The sequence below is a fragment of the Equus quagga genome, chromosome 1, assembly GCF_021613505.1.
Source record: "Equus quagga isolate Etosha38 chromosome 1, UCLA_HA_Equagga_1.0, whole genome shotgun sequence".
Lineage (NCBI taxonomy): Eukaryota > Metazoa > Chordata > Mammalia > Perissodactyla > Equidae > Equus > Equus quagga.
The window spans coordinates 70,613,421-70,632,739 of NC_060267.1; the positions used below are offsets into that span (position 1 = coordinate 70,613,421).

The window sequence follows — 19,319 nt, forward strand, 5'->3', positions numbered from 1 at the left end:
AGTAAAAAGAGATGACTCTACTTGAGCTGGCCACGTACAGTTAAGAAGTGCTGAGATCAGCCCCACCCCACAGGGCCAGACTCTCCTCGCAGACCAGGTGGGGCAGCTCTCCTCCTGCCCCTGGGCTTCCGGTTTCTGGAAGGGAAGTGAGGGTTGTTGACAGCAAAAGGTCAGCAACATTTGGTTACACAACAAGCACATCTGAGTTCTGCCCCAGGGATTCTGGTGGCCAAGGCCCCCGCCTCGGGCACTTCAGCTCCGGGGAAGCATCCAAATGTCCATGGAACCTCTCCCCCAACTCTAACCATTTTTTTTTCAGTGGAATTTTGGAATCTGGATCCAGTTTTGGCCTTGAGTCTGACCCTTCCTGTGTATCACTGGGTGCATTTTGATTGAGCAAATGCCAGGAAGAACCGTTTTCACCCAACTGGAGCTAGTGAAAATTAGGGGCAAATGATCTTTTCAAAACCAGTTCTCTGTATAGATCATCTTTTCATAAGTCTGCTTGGGGATGTTGGACTCCTGACTTTGAGGTTCAGCTTGAGAGCTGCTGCAGGCCCACATCCAGGAGGTCCATCCACATTGAGGCCATGGGACACCCAGCCTGTGCAGCCTCAGGCAGAGGTGACTACCTCCGTGTCGCACATGAGTGTGCTAAGATAAATCATTTACCTTCTCTGAGCCTCAATTTCTAATATGTAAAATAATAACAATGCCTACTTTATGGGGTTATTTTGGATTAAATAAGATAACATATGCAAATTCTTTCATATTCTAAATTACCATAGAATTATTAGATATTATTAAAGTGGTATCGTAGAAGCAAATTTCTTTTCCAATTATGACAATTTGTCATCAACCAGAGATTGAAGAGGATTTTTTTTAAATGAAAAAGGAAAACAAATTTCATGTCTTGCCTTGGAAGCTGAGTGAAATCTCTTTACATCATGAACTGTTTCTTGGGAGTCTAAAATAATTCAGTGTTTCGGAAGTGCTTAATCTGGAGCTGTGTTGATCTAAATTTATTTGAACTTTGGGGTTTAATTGAAACTACCCACACAAGAAACTCCTTAGCACTTGATGTCCCAATGGTCTGGTGTCATGCATTGATAAGTCCTGGGGTCAGACATCCTTCATATTATTATTGGCATTAATCAATATACGTTTTTAATTAATGACAACTGTCGTTTCTTGCATGTCTACTGAGTGAGTACTTTACATACATCGTCTCATTTCATCTGTCCCCCACAACAATTCCATGAAACAGGAACTTCCATAACCAGCTCCCTGCTATTTTCGGAAGGAGGGAAATAGGCCTGAAAAAGGTCACGGTCACCACCTGGCAGAGTCCGAGTTAGGGTGCCCGGCAGCCTGACTCCAAACCTCTGTCTGCTCTATCACACTGTTTCCCTAAACCCTAGTTCTCAGATGTGTTATTTTTCCTTGGAAAGTCTAAAAAAAGGGAGCTATATGAACCCACTCAGGAAGTGACCTCCTGTTGGCTAACTCCAGTGATGTCTTCTCTGGGAAAGAGTCATTCCTCCTTTGTTTACATCCGCGGCTGCAGCTTCCTTCCCCCCCCCCCCCCCCGACCCACCCACCACCCCGGAATCCCCGGCAGTGTGACTTTGGCCCCCACCACTCTAATGAAATGGCTTTCATGAGGGTTGACAGTGACTCCAGACAAGTCCATGGCCTCTGCTCCTGCCTCATCTGTCTTTTTTTGTCCGTGGCATTTAAAACGGCTGACCTTCCTTCCAGGGAGATTCTCCTCCCGTGGTTTTGGTCCTGCTGTATGTTTCAGGCTCTCCTCTGGCCTCTCTGATAATACCTTCTAGAACTTCCGCCCCTGTTTTCACCGCTTTTCCTCCAGCTGCCGTCACATAGACCTCCTTCTGGTCCTCCAACCTCTCCTATGTGCTCTCCCCATTCACAAACACGTGAAATCAACTCTCACCTTTCTAATGATGCCACCCAACTCTCTGCATCCAGTCTTAACCTCTCAGGTTAAAGCTCAGACTCTCTTTTCCATCTGCTCTTCATTTGCTCCACCTGGAGATCTCGCTCAACCTTCACCTCACAGGTTGTAAAATGGAACTCATTAATTTCCTCCAAAACTTGCCCCGCTGCCAGGGCTCGTGGTACCCAGCCAGAATCCTCTGCATCTTCAGGTCTTCTTGGACCCACGTCCCATCAGCCAATCAGTTGCTTACTCAGTCTTGTTTCTTTGGCCTTTCTTCCTCTTGCATCCATCCCTGTCTTTCCCACCCCCATCTCTTACTAAGGCAGTACTGTGTCCACCCCACCTGGAAACTCCTCCCTGCAGTCTACTCTAAGCGAGGTTGAGAGTCATGCCATCCTATTGAAAAATCTTTAACAGATCTTCATGGCCTGTTAAAAACAATTCCCACTCTCAACCTTCTCCATGCCCACCCCCCAGCTGCCCCTCCTCTCTCTGTCTCTTTATGTCCAGACCCTACTTGTCCTTCAGAGCCATGTGCAGCTTCCTTCACTGCCGTGATGTTTCTCATGAGGCCCCCTGATGTGAGTCAGCTCTCCCTCCTCTGAAATCCCACGGAGCTGCGCCCTACCTCTCTTGGGAACATGTGGTCCACTCTGCCAACTCCATAATAGTACCCGAAAGGAAGCTCGTTAGGGACAGGATTTTTGTCCTGCTCATTTTTGTATTCTAAACATCTGGCAGAGGGCCACTTCCTTCCTAGAGTAGATGCCCTAGAAATGTAAAACGAAGGTTAGTTGTGGCCTGTAAATAATCACTATGATAGTTTAAAGCAGTAAATCAAGATTTGAATAGTTTTTCTGACTCCAGAGCCCCGTTGTCTTCTGGCCACTCCACTAGCAACAGATAGACACGCCCATGGGTACTTGCTCGTGTGTTTGAGTGCTCACTCATTTTAGCATGTGCCATAGTACTCTCCCCTAACAACCTGAGAGCTCTCGAAATACGAGCTCTGATGGTCTTTGTTTCTGTCAAATACCTATCATACAGTAGATCTAATATTTGTTATGATTACATCATTTATAAAAAGCTAATGAATTCAGAAGAATGTTGAATCACTTTACAAAATAATATTATGACCATTGAGCTGAGTCTAAATGAATCTGAGAAATATGTATTGTGTCCTTCGGTTCACACATGGGTGTTAAAACAAAGGAGTGAAATACTGATCTGGAAACATTTTGCGTGTTGCTGAGACCCTGTATTTGAAAAACAGACCGCAAGATCTTGGCTGACGCCTACCCATTTTTGGTGTTTGCCCATGTGTGGACATACCACTTCGTTTCCTGTGCTTTCTCATTATTTTATTTTATTTTTTTGCATGTGAAGTGTTGGTAGGGAGCAGAAAAGGTAGCCCACTGTTTCCATCTTTCCTTCCCATTGGTAGGGCCATCATCTATTCCAGGTGTAAGCATAGCACGTTCAATAGAAACAGTAGGAACTGAATTTCAAATGAACAACTCCAACCTGCTAGTAAAATCCAGAGGAAAAGAGATATTATGTTGGTGTTTTCTACTTGGCAAAATGAAGTATGGAATTGTAGGCTGCTGCTGCTATGCCATCATCAATGGGGAAGGTGCTGCTAGTTGGTTTTTCTCACAGTGGGGATGCATTTATACCAAGCTGCCTTCCCCATCGGAGGGATGGTTGGTCAGGACTATTGGTGCGCTTTATAGACATAGGTAAGGTGAAAATGTGAAGCCTCTTTCTCACTGGTTCCTGCTTAAAACCCTCCAGTTGGCTGTCTACTTTGCCTTCAGAATCAATTCCAAGCTTGGCATGGAAAGCTGTCATTGGGCCCCGCATTTCTCTCCAGGGTCATTCCTCAGCCCTTCTTTCCTCCTACTCAAGATGCTGCCTCCAAGCTGAGTGCCCTGTCTTCACAGACTCCTATCTCACATCCAGGCCTTGCTGTTCCTTCTTCCTGGAATGCCCTTTTCCACTTATTTTCGCCCTTCCTTCTCGTTATTCCATTCACTTGCTAATTCCTAGTCATCCTTGAAAACTTGACTCCTGTCTCCTCCGGAAGCCTGCCTGACTCTTCCTGTCTGGCTTAGCTTGCATGCCATAGGCACTCAAACGAGTCATTTGAGTGAATGAATCTAGTCTTAAGTGTTGATGTTCATGGTGCCACACACTGGCCATGACACTCAAAAGGCTGAGACATGTGGACGTATGATGGCAAGGCTACCTCTTGGCAGAGACCCTTCGGTTTCTTATATTGAGTATGGGCAGACACTCTACAGGGTAGCACATGCTCAGCTGAGCCAGAAGACCCCACAGAAGCTTAGATGCCCTCATCACTCATGAGATAAAATCCCCAAATCCATGCAAGCTGAGAAGTTTGGGACAAAATCCCTGATAGATAGGAGGGAGAACCAGTCAATCGACTAGTAGATATATCTGCTATAGATCAGGTGGCAAGAAGTGCTATCAAGAGACAGTCGACAAAGGAGAGAAAAGGGCAAGGCTGCGGGGTCAGGTAGGGTGGTCTGGAGAGCATCATTGAGGATGGGGTGATTGCCACACCTGTAAACTGGATACCCAAGGAGCTTGCTCAAAGCTGGAGGTGATCTTGAAAAAAATTTAAAAGGAAATAGATCCTAGAATGGACGCCAGGAAAGCCTACAAAGTTTGGGAATTTAAGGCAAGTCTTTCTGTGTGCATTGTTATCCAACAAAATGGGGGGGAATCGTTGAGTCTGGAATTGTGCAGGTCGAGTCCCACGGTCGGTCCCCACCCCATTGCGGCCATCTTCCCCTGAAAAATAAGCTGGCAGGCTGATGCCGAAAGTAGCGGTACAGTTGGCTTTGCCCAGAGTCAATCAGTCAAAAGCTAGCTGCGGAGCACCTCCCACGTGCCTGGAGCTGGGTGAACGTTGCTTACATCTGTTCAGAGCAGTGTAAGGATGCCCATTCCACTCCATCCTGCCATCCAGTTAAGGAGACCAAATTCTTTCATCTATAGAGAACCCTCCATAAACACTAGAAGGCAATTTATAGTTCAGTGCAAAAGTATACAATATAGACGTTAATTGCTGTGGAATTGAGGCCCTGAAAGCACTCCCTCTGTGCCAGGCACTGACCTTCACACGCTGGCCCCTGGCACTCTCCACGGCACCCAATGACATTGCCAGTGTTGTCGTCTCCATTTTACGAAGGAGCAACGAAAGGTCTGCTTACTCGAGTCTCCACAGGGTTGCGAGGAGGCTCAGATGCATGCTCTGGAGAAGGGAGAAGTGGCCTGTTTTCCAGTTGCTCCCTTGGTTTCCCCATCTGTAAAATGAGAAGTAATACTTCCCATTTCATAAGGTCATGGTGAAGATCAGCCAGAGACCTTGTAAACAGCACCTGATCAGTTGCTAGACATCGAGCCGACCCAGACAGTGAAAAGCGAACCTGGGTGTCCCTCCCCGATCCCTCCGGCTTCTTGGAGGCTCCCACCCTCCACCGGAGCCCGGCATCACTGAGCAGTATCCCGTGGGTGAGTTGGGAGTGGGCGGAAGAGCCAGCTGTCCTAAGAGAAGAACCTATTGCTTTAATGGTGATTAAAAATAGAGCTTAACCCAGAGCCAGGATTTTCTTACACTGCATGGGAATAGGTGAAAAGAAAAGAAAAAAGAGTAAGAAACCCACTGGGTTTGTTGGTTCAGAGACTCCCGGGGCTGGGGGACAATTTTAGAATAACTCTGTGCTTTGAAGTTTGGCTGCTCGTTCCTGTTCTCGATCAACAGTCGCCTTTCTCACCTGATTTCCATATCATCACTCAGAGCTCTACAAGGATCTAAATATATATGCTTACACTCAGATGTGTTCTTTTCTCCCGATTCTCTAAGCTTTTGAGACATCTCTACGATTGTTGCCCGTCAGGGCTCTCACCGCGGTGTTCATGGCAAGCCATACATTGTGACCGGCTCCTTGAAGTCAGTAGGTATCTTCCCTCCAGACAGGCCTTGAGGAGTATGCACCGTGGCCTTGCTCATGGCCTGTGAGCTCTAAACACCATGTGAAATTGCTAGCAAGCTCTCTATGGTGAAGGGCAAGGCATTGATATAAAGAGGCTTTTGTGCTCAACGTTTGTCATTGGATTTTTCAGTGTGGTAAAGACATCTATCTATATGATCTAAATGAACAGCAGGAAACAAGACTTCCTCATCACGCAATTCAAAGAGTCACAGGTGAATTATGCATTTGGCATTGTAAGAGCTTCTCAATTAACAATGGCAGATGCCACCCGGAGTTTCCTCTGAAAAACATCAGAAAAAGGCTTCTTTACCACACATTCATTTGTTTCCCTACAAATTCTCAGCCTGTTTTAAGGAGGATTTTTTTTTTACATTCTTTTTTTTTTTTGGTGAGGAAGGTTGGCCCTGAGCAAACATCTGTTGCCAATCTTCCTCTTTTTTCTTGAGGAAGACTGTTGCTGAGCTAACATCTGTGCCAGTCTTCCTCCCATTTTTGTATGTTGGGTGCCACCACAGCATGGCTTGATGAGCAGTGTGTAGGTCTGCACCCAGGATCCAAACCTGTGGACACCAGGGTGCTGAAGCAGAGTGTGTAAACCCAACCACCATGCCACTGGGCCGGCCCCCAAGGAGGATTTTTAAGAACACACACTTTGAGTTCCAAATACTGCTGGGTGCAGAAGGAAGACCTACAATGTTTGCTAATGGCTGTGGTAGGAAAAGAACATGTTTTTACAACTGGGACATACACAGGTCCCAGGTGATATTCCTATTTCTCCATCGACTGGCTGGGTGACATGAAGCCATCTCTGGTTTTTGGAGCCACCACACGTCTTTATGCAAAGTGAGTAGTCTGTCCACTACGTATCTGGGATGAGACTGCATTCCTGATGGAGGAAAATTGGTAAAACATTTTAAACAGTGAGAATAGTGTTAAATATCTGAAATTAACCCATAAATGCCTTCTCATGCATTGCAGAGAGCTCTATTTTCGTGGCTTGAGGAGTTGACTATAGAAAAGTCATGGTGCATTTAAATACATGGTACCTATTACATCTGTGCGTTTTCACAAACATCTGTGCCTACCAATGGGTGCAAAAAAGGAGAGAGTTGCATGTAGAATCATCTAAAGTGGTTCCCAGATGTCCTGGTATCATCTGTTTGAGAATTTAGATTTATCACTGATTTAGGATCAAAACCAGAAATTAAGCCCCCGGCTTCTTGGGATAGCCATGGATTATGAATTTCATGCTATTCAAATTCTCAAATGTTCCTGAAGCCATTCTCCAGGTAATTAAAAAAGACCCAGGCTTGTTTCAGTAAAAGTGGGTCAATTGTTTCAACGTGAAGGTTCTATTAACTTCAGTATCCAAAGAAAGAGTGACATTTGGTTAATTGGATTTTACTTTTAAATCTGGGTTTTCCAGAGCACTTTTTTGATTTTGAACTCTTTGGTTCCTTGTAACACATTTATTGAGCACCTGATTTGGGACAAGCCCTGGGCTAAGTTCTTGGAGATATGACCTTTAAAAAAGTTACTGATAGATAGATGGATGGATAGATGGATGAATATTGTACTTTCAAAGAGATCGTAGTCTGATGGAGGTAAAATAAATTAACCTCAGTGCAGCATGATGAGTACTAATGGGAGAGCCCGGAGTGGAAAGTGAATAAGTATATCTAGAAAGATCAAGGAAGATCTTCATAGCGATGGTAAATTAGAACTGAGTTCAGTTTTGAAAGATGGTAAGAGTTTGCCACGCTGAAAAGTAGAAAAGCATTGCAAGAACGTGCAAAGAGGCAGCAACAGGAAGCACACAGAGTCAATGTTGGGAACCTTCCATGTGGCTGGTGATAAGCGCAGTGTGTGAACAGCGTGGGCGTGGAGTGGGGATGGGTCTGGAAGATGAGGCGAGCCGGAGCACCGTGCCTCAGAGTTTGGATTTATTTCTGTAAGTACCATGATCATATTTGCTTTTACAAAAGAAAGGAATCTTAGGGGGAGGGGAAACTTGAAAAGAGAAAGCCAGGTAGGAACATTTTGCGGTGGAAGTCCACACAGACCACCACCAGGGCCTGAACAGAACAGTGGCAGTGGATACGGAGTGGCCCACAGATAAGAGCTTTTCAGAAGGTTGAAGCAACAGGGTTTTTTAACTCATCGAACATGTAGAATGAAAGGGAGAAATGAATCAAGGATTTGTTCTGATTTTGTTGACGGGATGGATGGTGATGCCACTGGGGAAAAAAAAATAGAGAGAAACAAATGGGCTTGTTCTCAAATACAGGACCCACCAAATGGAAAGTCCAGGAATCCTCTTTGTCTTGAGTCAGACTTGCCTGGATTCCCCAAAAATAGAGAGAGAGTGAGAACACGAAGCTTCATGCAAAAAAAGGCCTCTGAGAGACCGTTTTGATGAGCTCAAGAACGATGGGACACGAATCTCAAAAAGAGAAGCTTGCCCACTCTTTGCTGTGTTTTTGTCATTTTGAAGATGAAAGTTTTTTGTTTTGTTTTGTTTTTTTCCTCAACTATTCCCTGATCATATTTCAAGGTCTTGTTTTTACTCATCAGAATGACAGGAAGTTTTCAGAGTGTGTTTCCTTCAAGTTTGGCCTCAACCTTATTTTCGGGATTAGGCGTTTGTTTTTCCATTTGCCTCCATGACAACCAAGCCCTGAATTCCTATATATAGTCATCCAGCGTCCATTGTCCCCCTGGCCATTGTGTCATAATCTTGTGCATCCAGGCCAGAGAACTGCACTGATGATAGAAGACAAGGAGCTGCCGGAGTCCTTGGCCTGGAGACTTTCAAGGCGTAGTCAAAAGAAGGAAATAAAATAACGTGGCAGCCTCTAGAGATTTACGCTCCCCTTTAGACACTATCCAGAAGGAGTTGAAATGGCTCCTGTTCCAAAGCTTAGTTTCTCTTACCGTTTTATTTTGGAATGGCCTAGAGAGAACATTTTTGAGAGCCTTCGAAGGAGATACTTGGGAAGTTGGATTGGTGATTTGTCGTTGGTGGTGTTCTTCTAGATGCCAGATTCTGCTCTGTGTTAATAGCACAAAGTGAACAATAGGTATGTTGAGAAAGAAAGAGAGTTAAGTCGAGTTTCAAAGGAGTTCAGATAGAACCTAAGAAATCTTTTCAAATAAGTAGGCTTCTTGAGTCTGAGTCATCTTGACAGCTCTATGCTACATACTGTTTTCATAACCTAAAATGATAGATAGATAGACAGGACTCGAGTTAAGAAAGTTGATAGATAGGTCATGCATGCATACATACATAGACAGACAGACAGGACTGGAGTTAAGAGAGTTGATAGATTGACCATACATACATACATAGACAGACAGACGGGACTGGAATTCAGAAAGTGGTCCACAAATTCAATCCAGCAAACATTTTCGTAAGTACCTTTTTTTTATGAAAGGACCATGAGTCCCTGTGGCTCTAAAAGCACATATATATGGTTCCTGTCAATCGAGAATATAAACTCCACGAGGGCAAGGATCCTTGCTGGTGTTTTCTACTAATATATCCCAAGTGCTTAGCAGTGCCTGGCACAAAGAAGATTCTCAATAGATATTTTCTGAATTAATATAAACTGGAAGGGGCAAACGCATAGAAACAGTAGAAACTCTCAAGACCCAGAGTTTCTCAGTTTTATTTGAAAGCTTCTTAATGCAGGGAATTCTTTTTAAAATGCCTTTAAGCATTTTATTTTCACTTAAAATGTCAATATGTTCACTCACCAGCATGGTGACGTAGGGTCGAGCTTATGTTTTTGAGTTTGGGTCCTTCGATTGGAGTTCTCCACTTTCTCTCGCATAAACGACAGTCTCCTACACTGCATCATGTGCTACTTCCACGTCTTTTAACTGGAATGATAATTTAGACATTTGTGCAACAGTCTTAGAGCAGTTTCTCTCGATTTTTATGTTCTCCTTGATCTTTTATAGTTGGTCTTGCTAAAACATAATTTGACAGTCATGTTTTTTTAGCAACTTGACTTTATCAAGTCTTTTCAAAGCATTCAATGTAGCTTTTGTAGAAATGACACTTTTTATACCCATATTTTACTATTTTAGATAATATTAATTAAATTGAATAGGCTCAGTAACAAATATAACTGTTACAAAGAAGTTTGGGGGCAAATAAAACTAGTTCCTGTTAGCATTAACTCAACTGCTGGGAGCAGAAATGGATGGACCTGCTAGAGAGTGACCCCCAGGACAGCTCAGACGCAGTTGCCATGGGTCTTCTTTGGGCAGGGTGTTTTAAGGTCAGAGGCATTGATCTGGCCAAGTTCGTTGGTGGAGGTTGCTTGCGAACGTGTACGTGTCATGTGAGGTATAATGAGATCGGGGCGAGGATCATGATGTGTACGTGTTGGCAAAGCACAGAAGTGAGCAGAGTTCTTTCTGGATGGTTGGGAAAAATCTTCACACAGTAGGTGACATTTCAGCTGAGTTTTGAAGGATTGGTAGGTATTTTCCAGGCCAAAAGGAGAGGAAAGGCACCAGGTAGCCTTGTTCAGTGATGAAATGTGTAGATGTGTAAGGAATCAGGAACTAGCTAGAAGGGGGGCTGGAAACATCACTGGGACCTGACTGAAGAGCTGTATGTGCCGAGCTAAGGAAGGGAGACTTTATCCTTGAGCCCTGAGGCATAATCAAATCATAATCATAGAAGTAATACATCTTATATGTCTATGATTGCATGCTGGCCCAACTAGAGCAGGTCTTAGAGGCAGGGAGACCAGATAGGAGGCTGCAAGAGTTGCCCGTATGGGATATGAGGACCTGAATGAACAATGGGAAGGGAAGGGAAGGGAGGGGACTGGAGAGGAAAATGATTGGAGGTGAGTCACGACATGTGTCTCTCGGACGGGGTACCTGGTTAAGTGTGCTGCTGCAGGAAACGTCTGACAAGCTGAAGGAAGAATCTCGCAATTTGAGCTTGAGCTAAGTGGTGAGCCATTCACTAACGTTCAGAATGAAAAAGGAGATGTGTGGGCAAGGGTGATGTCAGTTTTCAGCATGTTGAGTCGAAGGAGTCAGAAAAGTTTTTCAGCTGAAGACGAAGACTCAGATCATCTCAGGCCTTGCTAGGTTTCCCATTACGTTAGAATTCTCTATCTTGTCAGTGCCGATACTTGAGTCACTATCACACACATAAAAATTCCTAGACTATTTGTATCCTATTCCTACTTTTATGAACAGTTATCTAGTCCAAGTTGCATGCCATCCAAAAGTTTCCTGGCTATTGACTAAAGGATGTCTTTAGCTGCTTTCTTGTCGTTTAGTGTGACTTTCTCAACTTTTCTATAATTTCTCAGCTAGCAGTAGTGGGCTGTATTTCCAGTATATTTGGGTCCCACTCCCCTCCATACTTGGATATTTACAGCACTTGTGGTTAAGTTATTCACAGGTAATATTCTATTTCTTATTCCTTATACAATCAACCTTTAGTTGCGAAACGTGCCTGCTTTTCTGAAGAAAATTACAATCCGTGCGTTCTTTTGAACTTTCTGTTATTTTAGAACTTAAAGATTTTAAATTCTCCGTTCTGCAATCGACCACACCCTCTGATGTGCATATTTTTCTATTCAGACTCATCTTCTGATCTTCATTTCTTTTCGCTTTAAGAATCAAGGGAAATTTTCATTGGGATAACGTAGCTGTTTGATTTCTATCTGTGACTGAAGGTGGAGATGCGGTGAATTGAACATTTAGGTATCTTCATGTCTAGTGTTGATTTCATTAATTAACACACTAACTAATACTAGTTACATTTATTAGCGGACACTCGAGCTTCTCTTGACATCCTCCCCGTGTCTCCCTCATTCCCACGTCCTGTGGGTCACCAGCTGCCCCTGATTTTGCCTTCTTCTCCACTAGTTCTTTATCGATGCCTCTATTAAGACTTTTTTTGCATGGTATCACAGTTATTTACTTGTCTGTCTGTGACGGTGAGTTGCTTGAGGGCAGGGACCAAGTCCTACTGTCCTTGAACAGGGTCTCCCATTGACTTAGGAGCTCCGTAAATATGTGCTGAATGAATGGATGTAATTTAATCATTGCCCTGGCCACCTCTAAAATTTGCTTGCCTCGAATTCTTTGTCTTTTATTTTCTCCTGGTACTTCATTCACGCTGACCAAGGAGCCCTGTCTCCCAAGTCTGCACAAAACTCTAGCTCAGATGTGGTTGCTGGCACCAAGGCGCTTCCTCTGCTGTTTCACCTTCACTCACACCCTCTCTGCGGAGCTGCAGAAAATTGAGAATTGATCCCCCGTGTGGCTTCCTTTTGGGAACAGTCAGTGCATGAGGGAATGTCCTCTTGGGTTCCCGCAATTTACCGCCCAATTGATTCTTACTCTTCCTTGTGTCTTCCTTAATCTTGCAATAGTTCAGCTCTCCTGTTACTGTTCATTTGTTCTCTTCGCCTCTTGTATTCCTTCAATCGATGAGTAAGTTTGCTAAGCATGGAGAAGGCCTCTATTTTCCTAACAGCCGACTGCTCTGCTCTCTCCCCTTGTAGATCCAAGTTTCTAGAAGGCCCCCCTCGTGGCTTTGACTTGGAATCCCTAGAGCCAGCATATGGTCTGACGCTAAGAGGATGTTGGCTAAATGTTGGTAGAATCAGAATATTCAAGAAAGCTTCATTCTTCTATGTTTATTCTTCCAGTTTGCCGGTTTCTCGTGTGCTTCTATAAATTCAATTTTCTGTGATTGTTTCTGTGCCAGCTAATTTCTGGAGAAAAAAGAAAAAGAAAAACTCTCAAACTGATACTTACCTGGGTTTGGCTGGTATTCTAGGGAGCTGGAATTAGAGCAAGAAATTTCCTGTGTCTCCAGAACATGACTAGTTAGAGGGGTAGGATGTCTCGTCTCGAACTCAGCCCTTTCCCTGGTTTGAAATCCTGAGCTGTCCAAGGGCCACCACCTGCGAGCACCCATCTCCCATTTGCGTTTGTGTACCTTTCTTCCCCCGCCAGATCCCACTGGAGGAGTCTTAGAGCCTTATTGTTTGAGTGCCATTTATCCAGCATCTCACTAAAGCGTGCCATTTGCAGAGGCAGATTCCCAGTTCCGGGTGTTTGCCATGCTAACCTGTGCGGCGTGCTTGTAGCAGCGTCTCCTGTGTGGTCCCCTTCTTTGTTTTTGTAAAGCATTTTGAAATTTTGGATCTTCTTTTTCTTTCCTACAACTCTCACTTTGTGTATTATTTTTTTCCCATGTGCCCTGAAATGCTTATTTTAGTGTTTTCTTGTGTATTCCGTTTAATGTTATTTACCATCTGTTCTATCTGTTACCATTTCTATCTATTCTAATGTTATCTTCTCAACTATTTCAGCCTTTCTCCCACCTTCTCTCTCTCCTCTCTGCTGTGTGTTTGTTGCTGATGGAAAACTCAGATGTTCTTTCTCTTTCTTCTGACTTGCATCACAGGCCTCCAGAGGTTGCCAATGGGTACAGATGCCTAATAGATAAGACTCTGATCTCTGTTCATATCCTCCCTCTGCCTCTTAGTAGCTGGGTGACCAACCATTCTGAGCCTCAGCTCTCTCGTGGGTAAAACTGGGAGGAGACCCTATGCTGCCCATCATCGTTGTGAGAATTCATTGCTGGCTGCTCAGTAAATTCCACACTCACGCCTATAGGTACTGTGACTATCCGTGCTAAAATTCCAGTTTAATTCTGATTTTACAAAATTATTTTCTTGTTACAGACAATTTACCAAATGGATGGCTACCTATAATGTAATTAAATTTCTAACTACCATTGTAAATTATAATTTATTTTCTAAAACTGCATATAAATAAAGTCACAAGTCCGAGAAGTCATCTCGTTTCTCAGACCGCCTGGCTCAGGGTTGGGTGAGGAACATCTGGACCAAACTCATCTCTGCTGTTGGTTCCGTTGTAGATATCACCAGCCATGCAGGTGATAAAGAAGTGACTCGTGTGGCCCGCATTTGGGTACGGAGTCCCAGTTGGATTCATCCTCTTGTGCTTCTGCGGCTGTATTTCTCTGTGACCACAAGTCGGGCTCTCCAAGCGCAGCGTGTTTTTACTTTCCTTAAGCTTGGAATGAAAGAGAATCGTCTTAATGATGATTTTTAACTTATGTGACATGCCCTTCACTGCTAACAGTCTCTTTGCCTTTCTAACCTGGGCACAGAGCAGCCCTGTTCCTGCTCTTCAGGCTGTGCCTCGTGAACCAGCTGGAATTTTATGTAGCTTAGCAAGTGGGCTTTTTTAAGATCGGTGGAATCATACACGCTCACGTCTTTGTCACTTTAGTGCCCGAAGTGCTAAAATTGTACATTATTCGCAAACTCCCAAGTGAGAGAGAAAGAGAGAGACAGTGTCTTGGCACCAGAGAAGAAAGTACGGCTCTAAGAAGACCCAAAAAGTTGTAACCTGGGTATTATTACAAATGTATCATAAGTGATGGGATTTGCTTATTTTTGTAAATAAGCCTGTCCATCTGATTTAAACCAGGAGAAAAGGAAGGTATGCCGTGGCTCCATACAGCTGTTGCTCTGGCACTGCCATTTAAGAAGGGTGATGAGCTTTCCTTCCTTGGAATCCTTTCCCCACGATTTCTTGTATTTTTATTTCTCTGAGTTTCATATAACACGTAAATACTGGAGTTAAAATTTAGAATTCGTTTTCTGAGATGGATGGAATAATATGCAATCGACCCTAAAGACAAGAAAAATGTGTTAAGTTAAAGGAGACGCTCTTCCTTTGGAGGAGGTGTATCTAAGAGGTCCGTGCACGTGTTAGGTTAGGTAGGGGGTGGGCGGAAGGTAGGGGGAGACGAATTTACCTGGCTTATCGTCTGATTAGGAGCCGCTTCATAATTTTGCTAGAAATGGGTTGAAGCTGTCAGGTGCCTTGGGTCAGAGATGACTGCCAGCATCTGTGCTAACCTGTGGGACACACTGAGGTGGGTGCTGTGTCTGGGAGGAAGTCTTGGCTGCTTATTGGGAAATGGACTGTTCCTGGAGACGTTTGTTCTGGTCTCTGGGTAGATTTGTGGATGGTGGACGCTCAGGGGCAGTCGGACCCGACTTTGGTCCCCGAAGGTCACAGAATTTCTCTTCTGCAGAGCTAAGAGCACACGAGGACCACACTGCCCAGAGGACAGGGGCTTGTCGGGGGCACTGCCTTGGCGGCCCAAGTCTCTGTTAACAAGAGAGGCGGAGTGTGTTTTGTTCTTCATGGTGTGTGTGTTTTAAGCAGAAACCAGTCTTGAGAGCTTAAATAGAACACATCTCGAACAATCCATGAAATGGTAAACAAACCTGCTATTGAAAGAAAGAATGAGAAGTTGACAATTGCATTATTGTGATCCTGAGTGGGTTCATCAGCAAGGGTCGAGGAATAAAGAAAAAGGAGATAAAAAGAATCGGGTGAAATGAATTCAGTTGTGTCACTGCTTTCTCTCTTTGTCTTCGCTTTCCACCTGGTAACGAACCCATGGAGGCTCCGAGATATTGTTCAAGTTTCCTTTTGTTTTATTCTGGTGTGTGTGGCAGGTCGGTTTACAATTTCCAAAGGGGTTTTTCTCAATCTTGAGGAATACAAATGGAGGAGGGGGAGGAAGAAAGCAAGAAGGGGAGGTAGTTCAGTATTTTGAAGACAGGAGGTGGCCCCACCAGAAGGGAGGCTGCATCGAAGAGGCCGATGGGATGGATGGTACAAGTGTCATCAAAGATGGGTTTTACAGAATTCCTCCATGTCCTGCCTGGGAAATCGTGCTTTGGAAAATGAAGTGTCCATCAAATCAGGAGGAGGCTGGTACAGTTTCGCTCCCGTTTCCCCCTGCTTTTTGAAAGGCTTCAGAAAAGAGCCCTTTGTTTTCTTTTCAAGGAAAGTTACACTGAAATTCATCTGTGTGGAACTCCCGGGCTCCATTGTGTCATTCACAGGCAGCTGTAGGTTACACAGGACAATGTTGTTCAATTCCTAACCTCAGCATTCAAAGCCGCGTGTTGGGAAAAGGTTCAAGACCTTTCTTTTACTTTCCCTCTCTCTCTCTGTTACGTTTTTTTAAATTTATTTAAAGAAGAAACTCTGAGATTTCCCCACCTCCCATCTAGATCCGATTTCCCCACCACATGCCACTGAAGCTTCTCAGGGTTGAGATTTGTGCCTGTCATTTCCGACATTTCCCTCCAAATTGCAAACTTGAAAATACCTTTCAGGGAAACTTATTTGGAATTTCATTTTAATGGGATTTATGAATAAATCTCCATTTTAATGCTGACTAAGCTTTAAACGTCCATTCCTGGAGAACACTCTGGGATTTTTAGATTTTAAAATTTAAATCACTTCACTGTGAAGGCATAAAACATTTTTATATTTGTGAGTGCCATGTGCTTGAGCATTTCTGTTAAAGACTTTTTTTTTCTTTGCTTGGCTTGAATAATTCTGGCCTGCAGAGGAGAAGCGATTGCATCATTTGCTTCGCTTTCTCGTGTAGACTCCTGTGGACGTTTTGTGGGTTTATCTCCCCTACAAGGACGGGTATTCTGTGGCAGCCTGTTGCCACACTGCAATTTCCTTTAAAAAAAACAGTTTCCTTTCTTCCTTCACTTTGAAACCTTTAACCTCAGAATTTTATTTTTAAATGCTGCAAGCCTTCAAAGTCAGATTAAAAGAAACGACACACCTGCGTTTCCCCAGATAGGTGTTGTGAATGTAAATGAAGATGAAAGATAGGGTCATAGTCGTCCCCTTAACAAAATACTCAAAACTAATGTCGGAGGTTTTCAAGCTTCAAACCCCCACCGTTTTTTCTGTGTCCGGTGTCATTTTCCCCCGTCTGTCCACAGACTCGTCCTACTCGGAGCCTCCAGATGTCCAGCAGCAGTTGAACCACTATCAGTCTGCTGCCCTGGCGAGGAACAACAGCCGTGTAAGCCCTGTGCCTCTTTCTGGGGCTGCCGGGAGCGCTGAGCAGAAAACCGAAGCTGTTCTTCACTGCGAATTCTGTGAATTCTCCTCTGGCTACATCCAGAGCATCAGGCGCCATTACAGGGACAAGCACGGTGGGAAGAAGCTCTTCAAGTGCAAAGACTGTTCCTTTTACACAGGCTTTAAGTAAGTGGCGTGAAAAACAGCCTTGAAAAACAAGGTGGCTGCCTCTGCTACGCCCCTCACCACATTCTTCCCTTGCCCTCTCCTACCTGGAGTTCAGGGGAGGCCTTGCCCATGGGATGATGCAGGGATTGGGTTCAGTCTTCACAAAAGGAAGCTAGTTCCAGAAGACTGCTTTGGGGTTTGTGGAAGGGATGAAGAGCTATATCTGAACAAATGAGTTTAAAAATCAGAGTGAATGGGTGCGCGAGCAGTGTGAGATCACAGCAAAGGATTTCCTTGACCCAGTGCAGGAAGCAATGCTTTTTTTTCCCCTCGGAGAACTGTGTCCCCTTCTTTTATTTGTCTTTGAAAAAAAATGTGTTCTTGAAAACAAAGTCAAAGTCAAGACAGAACATCCAGCAGTTGTGACTTTTCTGCTACTGTTGTAGAAAATTCTTCTCTCTTAAGATCATATTATGGAAAGACAGCCCGAGAATCAAGACTCCAGCCTGTGAAGACTAGACTTGAGCAATCCTAGAGAGATTGTTCCAGACTGGAGAAAGAGAATCCAAAGTCCCCTTTGCTCCTGTGTGTGACAGAATCAGTGAGCTCAAAAAAATAGAGGGCTTCCTGTCATTTAATCTAAACTGTGATTTAATCTCATCCTGGGAGAGACCGTTGAGGTTAGTAGTTACCAGTGTAGAACGTGGAGCCTGGCTGCCTGGGTTTGAGTCCCAGCTTTGCCACTTACTGGCTGTGTGACTTTGGACAAGTCACCAAGACTCTCTGTGTCTCCGGTTCTTTGTAAAATAAAGATACGAATAGTCCCTCCCTCCTAGGGCTCTTGTGAGGAGTACATGAACCAATGTATCTGAAGTGCTTAGAGCAGTGCCTGGCACAAAGGAAATACTAACAGTGTTACAATTTCTATCAGAGCTAGAAAGCTATTATAATAAGATAACGCTAGATGGTATGTTACGGATCGAGAGCTGTCATCATCGGCTCCTATTGCAGTCAGGACCTGAGCCTTTGGCCGCGCCAGTACTTCAGTACAGACTCCGCAGAGGGGCTGGCGACAGTAGGCTTCAGGCCCAAAGGAAAACATGAGTTGGAAGAACAGATCTCTTTTCCACCAACATCTGAGTCGCTGGGATTTGATGGAAAATGTGTTGTATCTCTGTTAGTTTGGTTTGGTTGTTTTTCAGATAAATATGTGTGTGGCCTTAGAACTGAGAGACAGTTCTAGAAGGACCCAGATCACAAGGCCCACTGACAGGTGTGCGTGTTCCCCCGAGAGAAGCACTAGGTTAATTAACCCGTTAAACCCGCCCATTACGCTCTTGGTTTCCTCCGGTTTTTGAAGGCTTTGTAGAATGCGACATTTTGGAAAGGATGGAGGGGCAGCAACTACTGTTGCCCTCCGCCTTCGAGCTGGTACAGCAGCTCTGACTTTAGTTTGCCTGGTTGTCAACCATGACGTCAATGATGACTCCCTAACCAGCTTGTAGACAGTTGGTAAATCCACCTAGCTTTAAAATCGTCTCTCTCCTTCGAAACATGATGAGAAACATGTTTTCGTAGGGATTTTATTTTCATATTTTTAACAGACAGTTTCTAATTTTCAAGAATACAGTGTTTAGGGAATCCCATTTCTTTTCAAACTAAGCCCTGAACCCAGCCAAGTGGCAAAATTTCCAAAGAAGAAGTTACCGCCGCGCAACAGTGTTCAGTTACTGGATTGGACAAGTGACCAAGGAGCTTTTGGTCAGCAAACGTGATTAACGACTGTGGTTTGGGTCTCACACCCAGAAGCCCTGTGGTAGGGTTGGCAGCAGGGGGTGTGTGAGTGAAGTGGTCCCTTGTCCCGCTCACTGCCTCTGTCCCCCGCCTCTCCCCCAGATCTGCGTTCACTATGCACGTGGAAGCCGGGCATTCGGCGGTTCCTGAGGAGGGCCCCAAAGATCTCCGCTGTCCTCTCTGCCTCTATCACACCAAATACAAACGGAACATGATCGACCACATCGTGCTGCATCGAGGTAACCTTCCTGACGTGGATTTCTTGGCGTGCGGGGGAGGGTGGCCCAGGTGGTATGACAGGGATGCCCTCTCGAGGTGGCAGTGGCACCTCTGCCCTGGTCCCTTGTTCCTCACCTTATCTCCAGGCAGGAAATCACAGTGACAACCCCGGGGACAGTCAACTGGATAAAAACACCTTCTTGCTGAGAGGATTTCCT

The 19,319-nt window shown here is 44.5% G+C and overlaps 1 protein-coding gene across 13 annotated transcripts in view; it reads left to right on the forward strand.

Moving 5' to 3' along the window:
- Nucleotides 1–19,319, forward strand: part of ZNF462 (zinc finger protein 462) — a 140,066-nt gene that overhangs the window by 88,661 nt on the left and 32,086 nt on the right. For 12 of the 13 annotated variants that reach the window (XR_006885109.1, XR_006885102.1, XM_046638528.1 and 9 more), the window contains 2 exons: nucleotides 16,839–17,106; nucleotides 18,985–19,121. Coding sequence is in view for 10 of the 13 variants with exons in the window: in XM_046638528.1 (XP_046494484.1) it covers nucleotides 16,839–17,106; nucleotides 18,985–19,121 (405 nt within the window). In the remaining 3 variants the exon portion in view is untranslated. Of the gene's footprint in view, nucleotides 1–16,838; nucleotides 17,107–18,984; nucleotides 19,122–19,319 lie in introns of those variants that run through there. The other variant, XR_006885111.1, reaches the window with a different exon arrangement.